Source organism: Eleutherodactylus coqui, chromosome 7 (assembly GCF_035609145.1).
Source record: "Eleutherodactylus coqui strain aEleCoq1 chromosome 7, aEleCoq1.hap1, whole genome shotgun sequence".
Taxonomy (NCBI): Eukaryota; Metazoa; Chordata; class Amphibia; order Anura; family Eleutherodactylidae; genus Eleutherodactylus; species Eleutherodactylus coqui.
In genome coordinates, this window is record NC_089843.1 from 195,618,880 (window position 1) to 195,639,477 (window position 20,598).

Sequence of the window (20,598 nt, forward strand, 5' to 3'; positions counted from 1 at the left end):
ATCTTGTTGTGTGACCACTGCATATCCGATGTGGAGTCATCAATCCTCACCCTGGTACCATCTGCAAAAAGCTCAACATATGCATTATCAACAGGGGTTCTGGTAACTGTTTGCATATCTGCAGTTTCTTACTGTATTAGTACTAAATAATCGTGCTGATGTTCTATTTCACATGGCTCGGAATCTTGTAGCACAAAATCATTTATTTTTTTTTTTTCAAACCCAATAGCTGATCTACAACACCTAGATCATCTATGACCCAGATCACCTATGCCTCCCCCCTTTTGAACCGCAATACTCAATGGAAAAAGAGTCATTGCGTTCAAACTAGTAAACCAAGAGGCACAAAAACAAGCACTTTGTAGGTCAAGGTGACATTGTATGCAGCGAAGTCTGAGCGAAAATCTCCTTAAAAAAAATTTTTTTTTCTTTTTTTTTTTCCCTTTCAGGTCGCAGTTAGTATTTTTTTAACACAAGGGGGCGCCACACAATTCAAATTTTACGTCACCCAGTGTAATAGTATTTCAGGGTATGGCCAGCGTTTAGCTTTTACTCTCCTGTCGGAATATAATTATAGCTTCAGTGTAAACTGACCCTAGAATATACAAAAGACTTAAAGAAAAACTAAAGAATACGGATGAATTAACATCCTACTCTGGGCAATTCAGTCCCTCTTTCTTCACATAAAAAGTAAAATTACTTCACCAAATTGCATGAAAAAGTTTGCTGGGTGACTATAGTGAAATTATTCCATCTGTAGGAGCCTTCCATAACATCATCTGTCTGAGTATCAATTGGAGAAGCGGGCAGTGGAAAACAGAGCCCCTGGAAACATGAGAGAGCGTCCCCTGTCATGTATTCCTGGTCTCTGCCCCCCATGCATCAACTCCAATCTTCCATGCACTATAAACCAGCTTAGTCATCTACTATGTCCCAAGCTGCATCTTCATGAAGGTTTGTTTCCCTGAACTTATCACATATCCAAAGTGGCCACATCTTGGAGCGTAACAAAGTCTGGTCAAACAAAACTTTACTTCAGACAATCATGATGTTAGCACTGGATACAGTGGCATTGGGAAATATAGGCTTCCCAAATGCAGCAAAATGGCCGCCAGAGGCAGAAAGGGGCGGGGCTACAAATCTCCCAAGTGAGGCAAAATGGCTGCCGGAGGAACGGGCGGGGCCAGGGGCAGCAGCACTTCCAGGTGAGGCAAGATGGCCGCTGGAGGAGGAAGGGGCGGGGCCAGGTCCTGTCCCGGATGGGGAGGGACCGGAAGTAACATCACACACCCTGAAAGTGAGCACATGGGGGGGGGGGGGAAGTAACTTCAGGGTGGGGGCAGGCCTCACTACATTTTCTGCAGAGTCACACTATGTTGGATTGTAAACATTGCAAGCGCGGCCGCCATTACAGGGAGGGGCTGTAGTCAACACAAAGACATTACATTGTTCATAAGCAATACACATACCCCCCCCCCCCCCTACATGCTTTCCCCTCTTCAATCTCTTAACTACATTATACCTCCTTCTAGCAATCTAAAAACACATTTCTTTCTGCTAGGCTTCCTGCTCATCTTCTGAAAACTTTCTACAATCTATCTTATCTGTCTATAACCTGGCATTTCTTTCTGCAACTTTTCCTGATCCTTTCCCATTGTTCAGTAACCAAATCACAAGCTCTATGACCTTTGTCCTTGTTCACTTTGCTCAACTCTATGCTACCTGCTTATTCTATTCTATTCAAAGTTTCTATTCATTCTGTTCGAAGACACAGTAGTGTTTCTCTTGTAAAATCTGCTTTCTTCAAATCCTTCCCATATAACCTCTTTCCCACTCAGATTACAATACGCATTAATTCTATAAAACACAGGGAAAGACAAAGTAAACAGAAAGGGTTAATTGAGAAGTGCTCTTAGTGGCTTAACTTCAGTCCACTCTCTTACCAGCACCCCTCCCCCAATAATCAACACTGCACATTCTTTCTATAATAGCAGACAGACGGGATTACTGGAGAATACCCACAACGGCTCAAGGTATATATATATATATCCACCTTTATATCAACCCAAGGTATATATCTCATCTACCTTTTTTAACAACCCACCGTCTAGTAATCCCCAAGAGCACTCCTTGTACACGATCTAGACAGGACATTTAGCTATACACAGAGACTGACGATTATTTTCAATGACCAAAACTTCAACAATATTCTGGAGAAATCAGCAGTCACAAAGCACGGCTATACTTCACAGTATATACCTTTCCACATATGAGAACATAACACGCTCAATCATAAATGTAAGTATACGTATCATAAATCTTCCTAACCTCACACTAGTTTTACCTAGGAGCACGTGTCACTGGCGTGTTCCCTCAGACTTAAACAGCCGAGTCCGCCCTCCCGACACATTAACCCTCACAGAATTTGTCTCTTGGTCTTGCATAAACAATTTTTAACCGTCTCAGACATAACAGACACAACAGCATACAAAATACCCCTAGACAGGTAACAAGGTGATTTTTCGAGTGGACAGACCTGTCTTTCAGTGAAGGTCCAGTCTGGATCAGGAACAGGCAGAAAAGCAGTCAGAACCCAGCTTTGACACAGGTAGATAAAGCAATCTTACCGTGTTCTGTAGATTTTCGGGCCCCTGAGTTCTGCGTGCCATCTGCCGATCTCTGTACGTTCCAGGCTGTGACCTCACAGATCCACTCGCTCACCCAGGGACTCCACTGATCTGGAGTATGGTTTCTCCAGCAGGCTTTTGGGGTATTTTGTCGCTTCCAAATTGAGTATCGTGTGCACACATCATCGAACCAGAATCAGACACCAATGTTGGTCTAAAACTGGGAGAGTCTCTACCCTGTGTAGAGGCTCAGGCTTTTTATTATAACACATGACAACCGCCCTTCAATGGGCGTGCAACAGATTACATCAGTAACATATAAGATTCTCATTTGTCGGATCATACAGAATCCCCCACCTCTCTGCCCACCCCCTCCAAGTGTTGAGGTGGTATGGACTTCGTCCTCTAGCTGAAGTCATCTCCGTGTAGTGATGACTCATTGTTTACCTAGCTTCAGGATGAGGAGTGGAAGGGGGCTAGACAAACACTCAGTATTAAACACAGGATATAAGGATATACACGACACTATGGCCCTTAACTCTTAGAAGCTGGTTGTGCAACTTGTGTAACTTCTATGTACTTAACTAACATTAGATCAGACATCCATTGTCTAGCAAATACTATGATTAGATTGTGTGTGTGTCCTTTAAACTCCTGAGCTAAAAGTCATTACAATAGCAAAATACATTTGGGTTATATTAAACGATAGACATTTTATAAATAATCATCATGTCTATCACAACAGGACCTTATGGTGCTCTCAGAGAGGGGGCAAAAACATGGGGCTCTTTAATTCCTGTGGTTTTGGTGCCTTGGCTAACATCTGCTCTCTCCTCATCTGTTCTTTCTAGAGATGTTAGGATAAGACAGTGCTGGTTGCAGTCACCTTGTATTGTGCTGTTTGCAGAGGCATAATTATAGGGGGTGCTTTGCATTCTCTCTTGGACCTGGTCCATAGAGTGCGTCAAATGCCCCGGCCAACTATGAAGTGACGCATCTTATATATAAAGTGCAAAATCCGTTTGTTTGTTTCGTATACAAATCCACAGTCCTGGTCCAATTTGAGTGAAATTTTGTATGAGTGTGCTTTAGCACCAGGCGACCAATACTGGTGGAATTTTTGTTGCCAACAGTAACCAATCACAATTCTGCTTTTATTACTTACACTGCTGAAGGAAAATAAAAGCTGTGCTGCGATTGGTTGCTATTGGCGACACAAATTTTGTTTTGAACAGCCTTCATAAGAGGATGGAGCTGGGCTCATTTTTGTGGAACGCAGAGGTATATCACCTAATATATATATATATATATATATATATATATATATATATATACACACACACAATGCTGTGGTATAACACCTAGTATGTGTGTATGTATGCATATACATATATATATATACATATATATATATATATCTATATATATAAAATTGAATGTATGTCTGTCTGCGTGCGTGCGTGTCTGCGTGTCTGCGTGCGTGTCTGTTTGTCCTTTATGCGCTACTACACCATTCATCCGATCGCCATGAAACTTTGGGAAGTTGTTAAGTACACTCCTGGGAAGATTATAGGCATAGTACAAATATCCTACGATAAATGGCTCGCGAGCGTCGTCGAAAGTTACGCCCCCCCCCCACGTAGATCGAATAAGTAAGCCACCTGCTATTGTGATGTCATCACTGATGTCATCAACATCGGACGCCCTTGAACATGCCCCAACATGTTCTATAAAGCTGCATTGTGATGTCATTAAGGCTCTATTATGACACGTACAGCTTGGAACCACTAGAGCACGCCAGCCAATTACCATTGGAGTTGGAAGTGGGTAAACAAGTACTAGGATATCTTCCTAAGAAGCCACAGCAGCTGGATAAATTGTATGTTCCACCCAACGGCTATTTTATTCAGCCTGCAAGGGGGAAGCAGCGGCCTACAAAATCTAATTCTCTCATTTCCTGATGTCATGGATAGATAGATAGATAGATAGACTGTATGCAATAACCCTGATAGATAGATAGATACATAGATAGATAGATAGATAGATAGATAGACTGTATGCAATGACACGTACAGCTTGAAACCATAAATACTAGAGCATGCCAGCCATTTACAGTCAGTCTCCATTGGAGTTGGAAGTGGGCAAACATGTACTAGGCCAGTGATGGCGAACCTTTTAGGGACCGAGTGCCCAAACTACAACCCAAAACCCACTTATGTATCGCAAAGTGCCAACACGTCAGGGGGCGGGGCTTATCACAACGTATGATTTTACCCCCGTCGTTCTAAAAAGGACAAGGCTGTTTCAGAATAGACCGGGTGCAGATTCTGACTGCTTTTTGGACGCGGAAATACTGCAGAATGTCCTCAGCGGAGATTTCTGTGGAAAATTCTGCAGCATTTCCGCATCTAAAAAGCAGTCAAAATCTGCACCCGGTCTATTCTGAAAGAGCCCTGCCCATTTCTGCCACATGTACACATACCCCAGCGGTAATAGTGACACCTTCACCCCAGCGATAATAGTGACATCCCACAGCAGTAATAATAGTGACACTCCCCCCATTAGTAATAAGAGTGACATACCCCAGCGGTAAACCTCAGTGGTCGCTGCTGCCGTCATCTAGATATATAAAAACGTAGTATGTATGTATGTCTGTCTTCGCAGCAACGCGCGACGGGTACGCTAGTTAGTAATAAGAGTGACATACCCCAGCGGTAAACCTCAGTGGTCGCTGCTGCCGTCATCTAGATATATAAAAACGTAGTATGTATGTATGTCTGTCTTCGCAGCAACGCGCGACGGGTACGCTAGTATATATATATATAGTCCCCGACTTGCGAACGTTCGAGTTACGAACTTTGCAAGTTACGAACAACCTGTCCTGCACAGTATTGTGCAGAAACCTGTCCGGTCAGATCGCGGGACTTTGTGCAGTTGCTAGGCAGCCGGGAGCCTTCTGAAAGGCCCTAGGACTGCCTATGCAGAGCGCCTATCAAGCTGTGCACCTTTCAGAAGGCCCCCGGCTGCCTAGCAACCGCACAAGGTCCCGCGGTCTTATCGCGGGACACTGTCCGGGCCCCCTGAACGTTGGGGGCCGGATTTTTCTTACAGCCGACACCAGGGGGCAGCAGTTCCAACGATCCTCACGCTGCTCGTCGTAACTGCTGCACAAAGAAAGACTAGAAGCAATGGGATGAAGCTGAAAAGGAGAAGACAGAAATTAGATATTAGAAAAAACTTTCTGACAGTGAGGGTGGTCAATGAGTGGAACAGGTTACCCCGGGAGGTGGTGAGTTCTCCTTCAATGGGAGTGTTCAAACAAAGGCTGGACAAATATCTGTCTGGGATAATTTAGTGAATCCTGCACTGAGCAGGGGGTTGGACCCGATCACCCTGGAGGTCCCTTCTAACTCTACCAGTCTATGATTCATAGAATGGTAGAGTTGGAAGGGATCATTCTATGAATCATAGAATGCGAAGCTGGGTATATCAGCTAGTAAATATATGTATATACTAGGACAGGGATGGCAAACCTTTTAGAGACCGAGTGCCCAAACTACAACCCAAAACTGACTTATTTATCGCAAACTGGCAACATTTTAGGGGGTGGGGCTTATCACGACGTATGATTTTACCCTGGTCGTTCTAAAAAGGACAGGGCCGCTTCAAAATAAACAACGTGCAGATTTTGTCTTCTTTTTGGATGCAGAAATACTGCAGAATGTCCTCAGCGGAAACTTCAGTGGAAAATTCTGCAGCATTTCCACATCCAAAAAGCTGTCAAAATCTGCACCCTGTCTATTTTGAAACAGCCCTGCCCATTTCCACCACATGTAAACATAACCCAGCGGTAATAGTGACCCCCCAGCGGCCCCAGCAATAATAGTGACCCCCCAGCGGCCCCAACAATAATAGTGACTCTCTCCAGTGGCAATAGTGACCCCCCCCCCCAGCGGTAGTAGTGACACCCCACAGCGGCCCCCAGTATCATAGTGACAACCCATAGCAGCCCCCAGTATCACAGTGACACCCCACAACAGCCCCCAGTATCATAGTGACACCCCACAGCGGCCCCAAGTATCATAGTGACACCCCACAGCGGCCCTCAGTATCATAGTGACCCCCCAGCGGCCCCAACTATAATAGTGACTCTCTCCAGTGGCAATAGTGACCCCCCCCAGCGGTAGTAGTGACACCCCACAGCGGCCCCCAGTATCATAGTGACAACCCATAGCAGCCCCCAGTATCACAGTGACACCCCACAACAGCCCCCAGTATCATAGTGACACCCCACAGCGGCCCCAAGTATCATAGTGACACCCCACAGCGGCCCTCAGTATCATAGTGACACCCCACAGCGGCCCCCAGTATAATGGTGACATCCCACAGCAGCCCCGTGTAATAGTGACATCCCACAGTGGCCCCAAGTATAATAGTGACATCCCACAGCGGCCCCCCCCGTGTAATAGTGACACCCCACAGCGCCCCCCCCCCCCTCCGAGACCCACATACTTACCCCCTCCTCCTCATGGAAGATCCGCTGCTTCTCTTTTCGGCGTTGCTGCTCGGCCATGATCCCATTGCACACTGAGATGTCTGTGTGCTGCCGGACGCCTCCTCCCCTCTGCTCTCGCAGAAACAACTAGAAGACGTCAGGGGAGGGGAAAGGAGGATCCTGGCTGCACACTAACGTCACAGTGTGCGCCGGGTTCAGCGCCGCTAGCAGCGCTGCTGAGTGCATGCCGGCAGGAGAGCAGTGGGGGAGCAGGGGCAGGGTAGCCTGCCGATATTCACTAATGTGATAAGCAGCCGACGGCGAGGCGTGCCAGCAGGAGATATACCCCTGCGTTGTGTGTGTGTGTGTGTATATGTATGTATATATATAAATATGTATACCAGGTGATATATCCCTGCATTGTGTGTGTTATATGTATGCAGCTGATATATAGCCTTGCGTTGTGTGTGTCATATATATTAGGTGATATACTTCTGCGCGGTGTATATATGTGTGTGTGTGTGTATATAATATATGTACATACACACTAGGTGATATAACTATGCATTGTGTTAATATATATATCTATACTAGCGTACCCGTCGCGCGTTGCTGCGAAGACAGACATACATACATACTACGTTTTTATATATCTAGATGACGGCAGCAGCGACCACTGAGGTTTACCGCTGGGGTATGTCACTCTTATTACTAATGGGGGGAGTGTCACTATTATTACTGCTGTGGGATGTCACTATTATCGCTGGGGTGAAGGTGTCACTATTACCGCTGGGGTATGTGTACATGTGGCAGAAATGGGCAGGGCTCTTTCAGAATAGACCGGGTGCAGATTTTGACTGCTTTTTAGATGCGGAAATGCTGCAGAATTTTCCACAGAAATCTCCGCTGAGGACATTCTGCAGTATTTCCGCGTCCAAAAAGCAGTCAGAATCTGCACCCGGTCTATTCTGAAACAGCCTTGTCCTTTTTAGAACGACGGGGGTAAAATCATACGTTGTGATAAGCCCCGCCCCCTGACGTGTTGGCACTTTGCGATACATAAGTGGGTTTTGGGTTGTAGTTTGGGCACTCGGTCCCTAAAAGGTTCGCCATCACTGGCCTAGTACATGTTTGCCCACTTCCAACTCCAATGGAGACTGACTGTAAATGGCTGGCATGCTCTAGTATTTATGGTTTCAAGCTGTACGTGTCATTGCATACAGTCTATCTATCTATCTATCTATCTATCTATCTATCTATCTATCTATCTATCTATCTATCTATCTATCTATCTATGTATCTATCTATCTATCAGGGTTATTGCATACAGTCTATCTATCTATCTATCTATCCATGACATCAGGAAATGAGAGAATTAGATTTTGTAGGCCGCTGCTTCCCCCTTGCAGGCTGAATAAAATAGCCGTTGGGTGGAACATACAATTTATCCGGCTGCTGTGGCTTCTTAGGAAGATATCCTAGTACTTGTTTACCCACTTCCAACTCCAATGGTAATTGGCTGGCGTGCTCTAGTGGTTCCAAGCTGTACGTGTCATAATAGAGCCTTAATGACATCACAATGCAGCTTTATAGAACATGTTGGGGCATGTTCAAGGGCGTCCGATGTTGATGACATCAGTGATGACATCACAATAGCAGGTGGCTTACTTATTCGATCTACGTGGGGGGGGGGGGGGCGTAACTTTCGACGACGCTCGCGAGCCATTTATCGTAGGATATTTGTACTATGCCTATAATCTTCCCAGGAGTGTACTTAACAACTTCCCAAAGTTTCATGGCGATCGGATGAATGGTGTAGTAGCGCATAAAGGACAAACAGACACAGCCCTGCCCATTTCTGCCACATGTACACATACCCCAGCGGTAATAGTGACACCTTCACCCCAGCGATAATAGTGACATCCCACAGCAGTAATAATAGTGACACTCCCCCCATTAGTAATAAGAGTGACATACCCCAGCGGTAAACCTCAGTGGTCGCTGCTGCCGTCATCTAGATATATAAAAACGTAGTATGTATGTATGTCTGTCTTCGCAGCAACGCGCGACGGGTACACTAGTAGATATATAAAGGCGAAAGCCCTCACTGACTCACTGACTCACTGACTGACTCACTCAATCACTGACTCGCCAAAAGTTCTCCAACTTCCCGATGTTGTAGAAACATGAATTTTGGCACAAGCATAGATTATCTCCAAAATAGGAAAAGTAATTGGGTCCCAACTCGATTATTCAATTCTAGCGCAAAAGAATTAGCGTCGAAATTTAACGTACATAATCTAAATCTCTCACTTCCCAATGTCATAGAAACTTAAAATGTGGCATGGGCATTGATTATGTCATAAATAGGAAAAGTTAATAGGTCCCAACTTGATTATTCAATTCTATGCGCAAAAGAATGTGTCCAGATTTTACGTACGGAATCTAATTCTCTCACTTCCCAATGTCATAGAAACTTGAAATTTGGCAGGAGCATTGATTATGTCATAAATAGGAAAAGCTAATGGGTCCCAACTCGATTATTCAATTCTATGCGCAAAATAATTAGCGTCCAAATTTTACGTTCGGAATGTAATTTTCTCACTTTCCGGTGTCATAGAAACGTGAAATTTGGCACGAGCATTGATTATGTCATAAATAGGAAAAGTTAATAGGTCCCAACTCGATTATTCAATTCTAAGCGCCAAAGAATTAGCGTCAAAATTTTACATACGGAATCTAATTTTCTCGCTTCCCAATGTCATAGAAACTTGAAATTTGGCATGAGCATTGATTATGTCATTAATAGGAAAAGTTAATAGGTCCCAACTCGATTATTCAATTCTAAGCGCAAAATAATTAGCGTCCAAATTTTACATACGGCATCTAATTCTCTCACTTCCTGATGTCATCTATATATATATAAAAAGGAATGTATGTCTGTTTGTCTGTCCTTTTTGCGCTACTACACCATTCATCTAATCGCCATGAAACTTTGGGAAGTTGTTGAGTACACTCCTGGGAAGATTACTGGCATAGTACACCTATCCTGCGAGCATCGTCGACAGTTATGCCCCCCAGACAAAGATCGTTTGATTTCCATCTCAAGCACAAAAGCAAAAGGCATTACGAGCAATGGGATGTGTGTTCAACTACAAAATGATGCATCCGCTGAATGTTTCGCAAGACAATTGCTGGATATTGAGAATGCTGAGGTAAAATGAAAGCTGTGCTGTGATTGGTTGCAATTTCTTATACTGCTGAGGTAAAACGAAAGCTGTGCTGTGATTGGTTGCTATATATTATACCGCTGAGGTAACATGAAAGCTGCGCTGTGATTGGTTGCTATATATTATACTGCTGAGGTAACATGAAAGCTGCTGTGCTGTGATTGGTTGTTATATATTATACCGCTGAGGTAACTTGAAAGCTGCTATCTAGATATATACAAACGAATGTATGTCTGTCTTCGCAGCAACGCGCGACGGGTATGCTAGTTTTATATAAAGGAAACGTCGCATGGTTACCTCCACGTAGTGTTTCCTGGGTAACGCAGAGAACTATGCAAAATGGTAAACATATGCTTTTCCGGTATCTCTAAAGTAACCACGACTTCATAAGATTTTCCGTGTGAACACCAGATAAACACCAGTACCAAATTAACTCGGGCGAAGCCGGGTATATCAGCTAGTGTGTGTGTGTGTGTGTGTATATATATATATATATATATATATATATATATATACTAGGAAATATACCCCTGCGTTGTGTTTGTACATATATTTACACACTAGGTGATATACCTCTGCATTGTGTGTGTGTATATATATATATATATATATATATATACTAGAAGATATGCCACAGAGGTATATCACCTTGAGTTGTGACCCCTTCACTTTTCCTATTTAAGCCCTATAGCATGCTCATGCCACATTTTACACTTGTACACTAGATAGGGGTGCCCTTACTTTTGCAATGAGCATTGAGTAACTGAGTTGTGACCCCTTTACTTTTCCTGAGCGCTGTGACCAATCACAGCCATTCAATGAATCACCGCGCTCAGCCAATCAGAGGCAGCGCTTCCAGGAGGCAGGGATTTTTCATTACCCAGCTAAAAGAAATGAAGCAGACCAGTGCCGGGGACCCAGTGAAAAGACGCATCGGAGCTGAACAGCGCTTCTAGGTGATGTATTTAAATTTTTCCTGCAGCTAGTGCTTACTTAAGGGCTTTTACAGTAGGATTTACTACTGCCCAAGCTGCATTGCATAACACGCAAACCACGTTTTCGTGCAATGCTATGCTCCGCTTTTTTAAACGCTGTCATATCTCTTGCAGGTGCGATTATTTAGCGCTTGTAAAAATCGGACATGTCAACGCTTTCATTGGAAAGCACTGGTTCTAATAGAGCCAAAATAAATAAAGAACAGGGAAGAGGATGCGCCGCAGCTGGATAGCGCTTCTAGGTGATGTATTAGTTTTTTGTTCTGCACCTAGGGCTTATTTTCTGCAGCTAGGGATGAATGAATTTCCTGCCACAGCAGTCAGCGATCGTGCTCCGCTGCCACTGCTGTGACAGCTGTGGCAGGGGATTCCTTCATCCCCACAGGGAGTCCCATCATCACTGAACACTGTGACAATGCTGTGGCAGAGGAGCGCGATCTTTTCCCTATGTGACAACATTCAGTGGTTTTAAATCCAAGGAATCCCCTGCTGCAGCTGCCATAGCCGCAGCAGGGGATAGCAATCCTCTCCCATTGCTTTCAATGGGGCCGCACTATTTATGTGCAATTTTAGCTTTGGTCATGCGCTTTTCACACATTGCGTTATGCAATTCTTTTTTTAGCGCACCTATTCCTGCACTAAAAAAACGCTTGTGTGACCAAGGCCTGAATACACACAGTTCTGGTCTGTGAAAATGCTGCACATGAACCGAAACATGCCGGTGTGAATGAGCCCTAAATGTGACTATTCCTTTACATGGCTCTGGAGCTCTCTGCACTATGATGGGGTGTCTCCCCTTCCACCTTTTTAGCATGGAACTTTCTAGCTTGGAGGGTAACCAGGGTGGCTGGGTAGGGCTGCCAGAGCTGTGCCAGAGTGATGTGGAGGTGCATCGGGGCTCAGAATCCAACATGCCACCCGCTCAGCTGTCTATCACTCTGAACCCTAAAAGAAGGTTAAAAAAAAACCTTTTTACATCAGAGAGCTCAGCATCCAGCATCTCCCGGTTCCTCACGCAGCTGCCTTTAATTCTGCTCTTCTGGGCAGATAATATCATATTGAGGGATGATTCATTCATTAACATGCTGAACTATAGCAATTATGTTACTGTATCTGATTTCATTCACAGTAGCTAAACATTAGTAAATCAACTGCCACATAATGGTGAAAGTTCATAAATATATGTTTTTGCTGTTTTTTATTAGATAAACAGCATGAAGTTGAAATCCCTTCCCCAACTACCAAGGAGAAGGAAAAGAAGAAACCCATGTCCCAAATTAGTGGTGTGAAGAAACTGACACACAGCTCAAGCTTAACCACCTGCAATATTCCACATTTTGGGGTGCAGACTGACCAAGAAGCACTTTTAGCAAAGGTCAAAACACCTTACTCCATACACCTTCAACAACTGTGGGATGAATGATGATTTGTCAGATGCCTGTTTCCACTGGCTTCCCCCATAGGCACCTCCTTCCAGCTCGGCTAAATGTTTGTGTGTTTAGTGAGATAAGCCACAGCTAGACTGCCTGGTGGCAGCTTATCTCCCAGGGAACAAAACGGTGGGGAGTTGAAATTCATCATCTCTGATCCTTCTTTTGGTCTCATGCCTACAGCTGGGTCGGAATCCACCTGCGAAATATCGCAGCGAAATCAGACCCAGCGCCCCCCCCAGAGACCCTCTACTCACCTCTCCGGATCCGCCGCAATTGACTCACCCAGCGAGCCGACATGCATGCGAAGTGCAGCGCATAACGCGCTGGTGCTGGGCTATGATACCTGCGATATTTTCGCAGTGCCCACTGCGCTGAATATTGTAGGATGGACGACTTCCATTGACTACAATGGAAGCTGTCCGCGCCATTTTCCGCACAGAATAGAACATGCTGCGATTCTTCCCTATGGGGGGAAAATCACGGTTGATTTCTGCTCGTGGACATAGGAGAGTCATGTAACATGGCATGTCTCTGAATGGACATTGCTGCAGAATTCGTGGTAGGTGTCTGACCGCGAATGCCACAGCGATAATACGTCGGTGGTCATTAAGCCTTTCCTTAGACTTCATCTTTCAAGGGAAGTCGAGCCACCCCCATGCATAGTTGTGTTCTGCCCCGTTGTTATCGGTAGGTTCAGACGACTAAACTGTAATGTGTATGGACCTTCAATTGTTTCTGGGTGGTATGCTTTACAAGATCTTTATAACTTGTTTGCACATTTCCCAGCTGAGGACACGTCCTCCTGCTCAGATTTATATTCTGTATTTAATTACAGGAAGTAGAAGAAACAAATAAGTGGGGGCTGGATATATTTAAGGTAACCGAATTTTCTGGAAACCGACCCTTAACAGTCATCATGTACTCCATCTTTCAGGTAAGAGAGCAAAAATTATTCTCGCTAGATGTCTAGAAAGTACCTGCAGCTATAAAACACATCTTACAAAGTGTGTGCATGGCTTCTGTTCAACCCCTCGAATGGCTTTCCTTGTGACACTATAAATAAAAGTTCAATTAAATGAATATCAAATTTGTTACCTTTAACCTAGATCACTAAACATTAGTGTCACAGACTACAGACCCCCGACGCATACGGTGTCAAGGTGTGTTTCCGCTACTTCTCCGGCCCGCTCATGTCTAATCATTAGTAAGTGTGGCATAAAGGCAGTTTTCTGTTGCATTTTGCTCCAGAAAACTGTTGTAACTCAGAAAAAGAAGCCAGATACAGGATATATACTACAGGGAAGAAAACTGTTGTATATTAAATAGTAAATCTGCCCTAGAGTGTTAAAGGGCCACTCACTCTTTTAGTCTCCCTCTCAGGTATTCATTATGACTGCATCTTCGTCTGACGTCACTTCCAACTAAACTGGGATACTTAACATTCAGTCCTGACAAGGGTATGGAACATTCATATTCGCTGCAGCCTGAGCACCAAACGTGTGCCACAGCGAAGGTCCATGTGGCCACTAGAGACAACTTCCAAATGGAGACAACTGTGCAGTCATAATGAATATCTGAGAGGGAGACTAAACGATTCTACAGAGCGTGAATGGCAGCTATTATGGCAATGTAAGCTCTTACTATAGTTCAGCTGTTCTTTTCCTAAAAAGCTAAAGCTGAGCCTAGAAAAAAAAAAACATATAAAGCAATGTCTTATATGCTCTAAAGAGGATGTTTTGCTGGATCCATCCAAACTTGCTAAGAGATCCCTCTTACATACAGTCTGTTTTCCGTTTATAATCAGACATACAGATGTAGCAAACAATAGCTTGACATTTAATGTGTCAAGTCAACGCACGCTCTTACCTTAGTCATAGTAAGAACTAGCTGATACACCTGGCGTTAATTTTGTACAGGTGTTTACCTGTAAGGGGTGCACTTACTTTTGCACTTAGCATTGAATAATCGAGTAGTGACCGCTATACGTTTCCTATTTAGGACTTAAAGAATGCTCCTTGCCAAATTTCAGGGTATTTCCAGTGAAACAAATACAAATAATTGGAAAGGCATAAAAAAGCACTACCATTCTTTGGGAATTCAAATATAGACAATTATTTTCTCCTGGAGATTTGAACACCTGGGAACAGATTCCAAAAGATGCCTAGGTAGCTATATCATCTAAAAAAGACACTCCCATTTGCAGGTTCTTCTCAGCTTAACCCCTTAGTGACCAGGCCTGTTTGCTCCTTAATGACTAGGCCAAATTTTGGAAATCTGACATGTCACCTTAACATAGAATAACTCCATAAAGGTTTTTGCATACCCAAGTGATGCTGACATTGTTTTTTTCGCCACATACTTTTACTATATTTAGCTGCTAAAAATAAACCGATCGATAGATTTGTGTATATTTATCAAAAGCGCCAAAATTGGGAACATTTTGCAAAAATTATACTTTTTTTCACATTTTCAATAGCAATATCTCAAATATGTGAAAACATACTGTACAAATTTTTGATGATATATATATTTCCATCTGTTTACTTTATTCTGGACACACATTTGAAAAATTTTCGTTTTTTTTTTAACCATTTAGATGACGTACACATTTTACATTAATTATTAACATTTTGAGGAACAGTTTGTTTTCCTACACCAAGGCAAGATTTCAAAGGCTCATAGGTGTCAGAATAATAGAAACAAGTGTCCCCTTTTTAAAAAATACACATCTTAATGTATTCATTGAAGGGGGTCATGAGTATTTTGACCCCACAGATTCTTTTCAGGAATTAATGCAATTTAGAGGAGTAAAAATAAAATTTCATATTTTTGCAAATAACACATTTTAAAGAAAAAACTTAAGTTTAAAAAAGTTTTTTTTTCTGTAGTGCACATGAAAGTGAGGATTTGCACCCCCAAATGGATACCCTTGTTTGTGTACAGAAACATATTTATTGTGGCCCTAATCTTCTGTCCATATGCACAAAGGAGCCCAAAATGAAAGGAGCAGCCGATGGCTTTCAGAACAGATATTTTGCTTAGAGGTGTTTTGGGCCCCATAGCACACTTGTAGAGCCCTTGAGCAGCCAAAACGATAGAGAACCTGCACAAATTAGCCCATTTTGAAAACAAGACCCCTTAATGAATTCATTTATGGGGTGTACTGCGTATTGTGAACCCACAGTTTTTGAATGAATCTAAGCAAATCAGAAGGAAGAAATTACGATTTTCATTTTATTGGCATTTGTGTCATTTTAAAAACATTTTTTTGTACAGCACACATATGATTGAAGACTTTCACCCCAAAATTGATACCCCCCTTTGTCCTGTGTTCAGAAACATACCCATTGTGGCTCTAAGCTTATGTCTGTATGCATAATGTGGTACAAAATGAAAGGAGCGGCCTTCTCTGTCGTTTGGCTGCTCAAAGGCTCTACAAGTGGGCAATAGGGCTTAAAACACCTTCAAGAAAAAGGTCTTTGTGAAGAAAGTGTTTGTATTCGTCTCCCACTTGCTGTCCCAACTCTGAAGGGAAGTTAATAATGGAGGACCAGAATGCCGCGGGACATCGCTGAGGACAGGGGTGAGCTAAAACTTTAACTTTTTTAAAGTTTATGTTTATTTTAATGTGATCGACAGTATCCGGTGGATACTGACGATCGCGTAACCTGGGGGGCTTTCTGTAGCCCCCATGAGCTCCAGGATGTTGGCTACCTTTGCTAACTGACAGCATGGAGCTGTCATTTCCACAGCCTGCAGGGCTTTAATCCCCAGAGGAAGAATGTTTTTATGGCCTTCAGGATTAAAGCCCAGCAAAGCAGGACGTAAAAACACAATGGAGTGGTCACTAAGGGGTTAAGGATCCAGTGGACTGCAAAGGTGATGGTCTCCTTAAAAACATATGGGAGGCATCTTTCTATATACCAACCGAAAGGGCGTTCTGGCTCAAGTCTTGGTCTGGTGACATAGTGTGAAAAAATAAATTGTGATCCATCCTATTTTATGGTGGTTTTGTCTTCAGTCCTGAATGTGACAATTTATGAAAAAAGGTAGCAGACAAAAAAAAGGGTGTCTAGCAGAGAACATATATCGAGATATCAGAACCATGGGGGACGCACAATAATCTTCATTTAATATCAGGGATAGGGAGAATAGCTTCCAAAAACATGATCGCTAGATGGATTACAACTAGAGATGAGCGAGCACCAAAATGCTCGGGTGCTCGGTACTCGAGTCGAACTTTTCGTAATGCTCGAGAGCTCGTTTCGAGTAACAAACCCCATTGAAGTCAATGGAGGACTCGAGCATTTTTGTATAGGACCGATGCTCCGCATAGGGGATGATTTGTGAAACACCTGAAAACATCTGAAAGTTATGGAAACACCACAGAAACGGACAGGGAACGGTAGGGGCAGCATGCATGGCTGCATCTGAGGCACCCCGGTCCAACTATTAAGCCAAATTGGGGGTAAGAGCCTGGTGGTTACCCCCCTAACAATTTACTTGGGACAGACCCTCATTAGCAAGGCACACGCGCTGGCACATCTTAGCTAAGCACCACACTAGCTGCAACCAAGGACAATCACTGGCTGCGGGTGACACCGCTGCCTCTTCTCCTGGGTTACATGCTGTCATTGCTGTCCAACCCCCCGCATGACCCTGCGTCCACAGCGCACACAAAACATTCCCTGCGCAGCGTTCAGCTGGCCTCATGCCACACGCTGGCTTGATAGCCACACCACCCTCATGTCTATTTATAAGTGCGTACTGGATGAGTAGGAACCGGAGACGCACACTGCAGAGGGTTTGCAGGGCCAGGCAGCGACCCTCTTTGAAAGTGTGGGCGATAGCCCACAATGCTGATGAGAATGGATGATACGATCATAATTCCAATCCTGTGCCACCTCCGTCACAAAATTGTCAGGAACCGCAAACGTGGGCATAAAGGAGACTCAGGTGCCAGCTCTTCTACACATCTTCACAATGCAGAAGCGTATACTAACACCAAAGATTGGTTTGAAGTCAGAGTGTCGCAAAAGTAGCCATCACAGATGTACAGTCACCCTGTAAAAAGTCTCATGAAATCCGTTTTGCTTCCTGTGAACGCTCCAATCCAGTATCTCGGATATAACTTTGGTAATTTGTAGCACGAGAGATAATACAGGTCGCCCAGCGCTGATCCCTGGATCCCAAGCAGGAGGAGGAGGTGGCGTAATAAGCCCGAGAAACCATGACTGAGGTCGGACCCGCAATACTCTGTGTGGGAAGCACGTCAGCGGGCCCAGGGTCAGGCTCGGTCCCAGCCTCCACCTTGTGTGACCCAAGGTGCCATGAGTTACATAGCTATGAGAAATCCATGTGTCCCCACACACTTCATTCTGTGTAGGTGTCAGATAGCAGAACACCGCAATGGGGGAAGCCTTCTGCGCCCTACCCAAGTCATGCAGTGTATTTGTGCCAGATAGCTAATGGGAAATCTTTGTGCACCCACAGCATAGGCGAGACCCTGCAACCCAGGGACAGTATTAAACAGGAAGAAAAGAGAGTGCCCAAACATGGCAGAGTTTCACTCTGCCCAGGACCTCGGCCCACACTTCTGCCCAATTCATTCTTTGTATGTGTCAGATAGCTGAACCATGCAATGGGAAAGCCTTTGTGCACCCACAGTATAGGCGAGCCCCTGGAACCCAGGGACAGTATTAAACAGGAAGAAAAGAGAGTGCCCAAACATGGCAGAGTTTCACTCTGCCCAGGACCTCGGCCCACACTTCTGCCCAATTCATTCTTTGTATGTGTCAGATAGCTGAACCATGCAATGGGAAAGCCTTTGTGCACCCACAGTATAGGCGAGCCCCTGGAACCCAGGGACAGTATTAAACAGGAAGAAAAGAGAGAGCCCAAACATGGCAGAGTTTCACCCCGCCCAGAACCTCGGCCCACACTTCTGCCCTAGTCATTCAGTGTATTTCTGCCAGATAGGTAAAACACCGCAATGAGAAAGCCATCTGCATCCTACCCAAGTCAGTCAGTGTATTTGTGCCAGATAGTTAAAACACCGCAATTGGAAGTCTTTGTGCATCCACAGCATAGGCAAGCCCATGAAACTCAAAGACAGTATTACACATAAAGAAATCAGAGTCCCCAAACATGGCAGAGTTTCATCATGCCAAGGACCTCTGCATTGGCCCACATTTCTTCCCAATTCATTCTTTGTATGCGTCAGATAGCTGAACAATGCAATGGGAAAGCCTTTGTGCATCCACAGTAGAGGGGGGCCCCTGGAACCCAGGGACAGTATTAAACAGGAAGAAAAGAGAGTGCCCACACATAGCAGAGTTTCACCCTGCCCAGGACCTTGGCCCACACTTCTGCCCTAGTCATTCAGTGTATTTGTGCCAGACAGGTAAAACACCGCAATGAGAAATCTTTGTGCACCCACAGCATAGGCGAGCCCATGAAACTCAAAGACAGTATTACACATAAAGAAATCATAGTGCCCAAACATGGCAGAGTTTTTACCATGCCAAGGACCTCGGCCTACACCCTCAGCAATTGTGGGCATAAAGTGGACTCGGATGCTAGTACAGCTGTGAACATCTCATTAAATCAGTTATGGTTGCTTTCATCGCTCCAAAGACTGGATGAACCACAAAGAAGTTCCACAGGCCAAACCTGGCACAGTTGATTCTTCCCCCACAGGACCTCGGCCTTTGCACACACCCTCAGTAATAGTGGGCATAAAGCGGACTCGGATGCTAGTACAGTTGTGAATGTCTCATTAATTCAGTAACGCTTCTTTTGATTGGTCCAAACCAGTGTCTCAGATAACTGTGGTAACACGAGAGCAAATACATATTGCCCGGCGCTGATCCCCAGACCTCAAGCAGGAGGAGGAGGTGGCATAATAAGCCCGAGAAACCATGACCAAGGTAGGACCAACAATACTCTGTGTGGGAAGCACATGAGCGGGCCCTGGGTCAGGCTCGGTCTCAGCCTCCACCTTGTGTGACCCAAGGTGCCGTGAGTTACATAACTATGGCAAATCCATGTGTCCCCACACACTTCATTCTGTGTATGTGTCAGACAGCTGAACACCGCTATGGGAAACCTTTGTGCACCCACAGTATAGGCGAACCCCTCAAACCTTTCAGTAGGAAGTGTATAGGCGGACCCCTCCAACCTTTTAGTAGCAAGTGTATAGGCGACCCCCTCAAACCTTTCAGTAGCAAGTGTATAGGCGGACCCCCCAAACCTCTTAATAGCAAGTGTTTGGACGGACCCATGAAACTTTTCTGTAGCAAGAGTATAAATACAGCTCGTTATTGCTTAATTTGTAACAGAGCCTGCAAGCAGCCCTCCAAAAAAATTGGTTTAAGTTTAACTTTTAAAACTTTAAAAACTTATAAACAGAGACTTTTGGGCTGCAGAGAAATTAGTAGTTCAGCGTGATGACATGCTGTTTTAGGAGAAGTAGAAGGTGGAGTAATATCCGAGAGGGATAGACAAAGCTAATTCTCCCCTTTTTTGGGGTGATAGAGGATGCATTTTTCTCCTGTTGCAGCGAAAAGAATCTTTAGGATCCGCTGCTTTCCACCGGTGGAGAAGAGAAGTCTGGGGAAATCCAGCCTTTGTTCCTCTTTATGAGGGTAAGCATGTCGGCGCTGTCAATTGACAGGCAGGTACGCTTATCCGTGATGATCCCCCTCCAGCAGCACTAAACACCCTCTCTGACAAGACGCTAGCGGCAGGGCAGGCCAGCACCTCCAGGGCGTACAGCGCACGTCTGTGCCATGTGTCCAGCTTTGACACCCAATAGTT

General features: G+C 44.4%; 1 protein-coding gene across 2 annotated transcripts in view; it reads left to right on the forward strand.

Annotated features, from left to right (window-relative positions):
- Positions 1-20,598, forward strand: part of LOC136573061 (3',5'-cyclic-AMP phosphodiesterase 4C-like) — a 240,365-nt gene that overhangs the window by 155,465 nt on the left and 64,302 nt on the right. For both annotated transcript variants that reach the window (XM_066574204.1, XM_066574205.1), the window contains exons 8-9: positions 12,553-12,722; positions 13,616-13,714. In XM_066574204.1, coding sequence (XP_066430301.1) covers positions 12,553-12,722; positions 13,616-13,714 — 269 coding nt within the window. The remainder of the gene's footprint in view (positions 1-12,552; positions 12,723-13,615; positions 13,715-20,598) is intronic.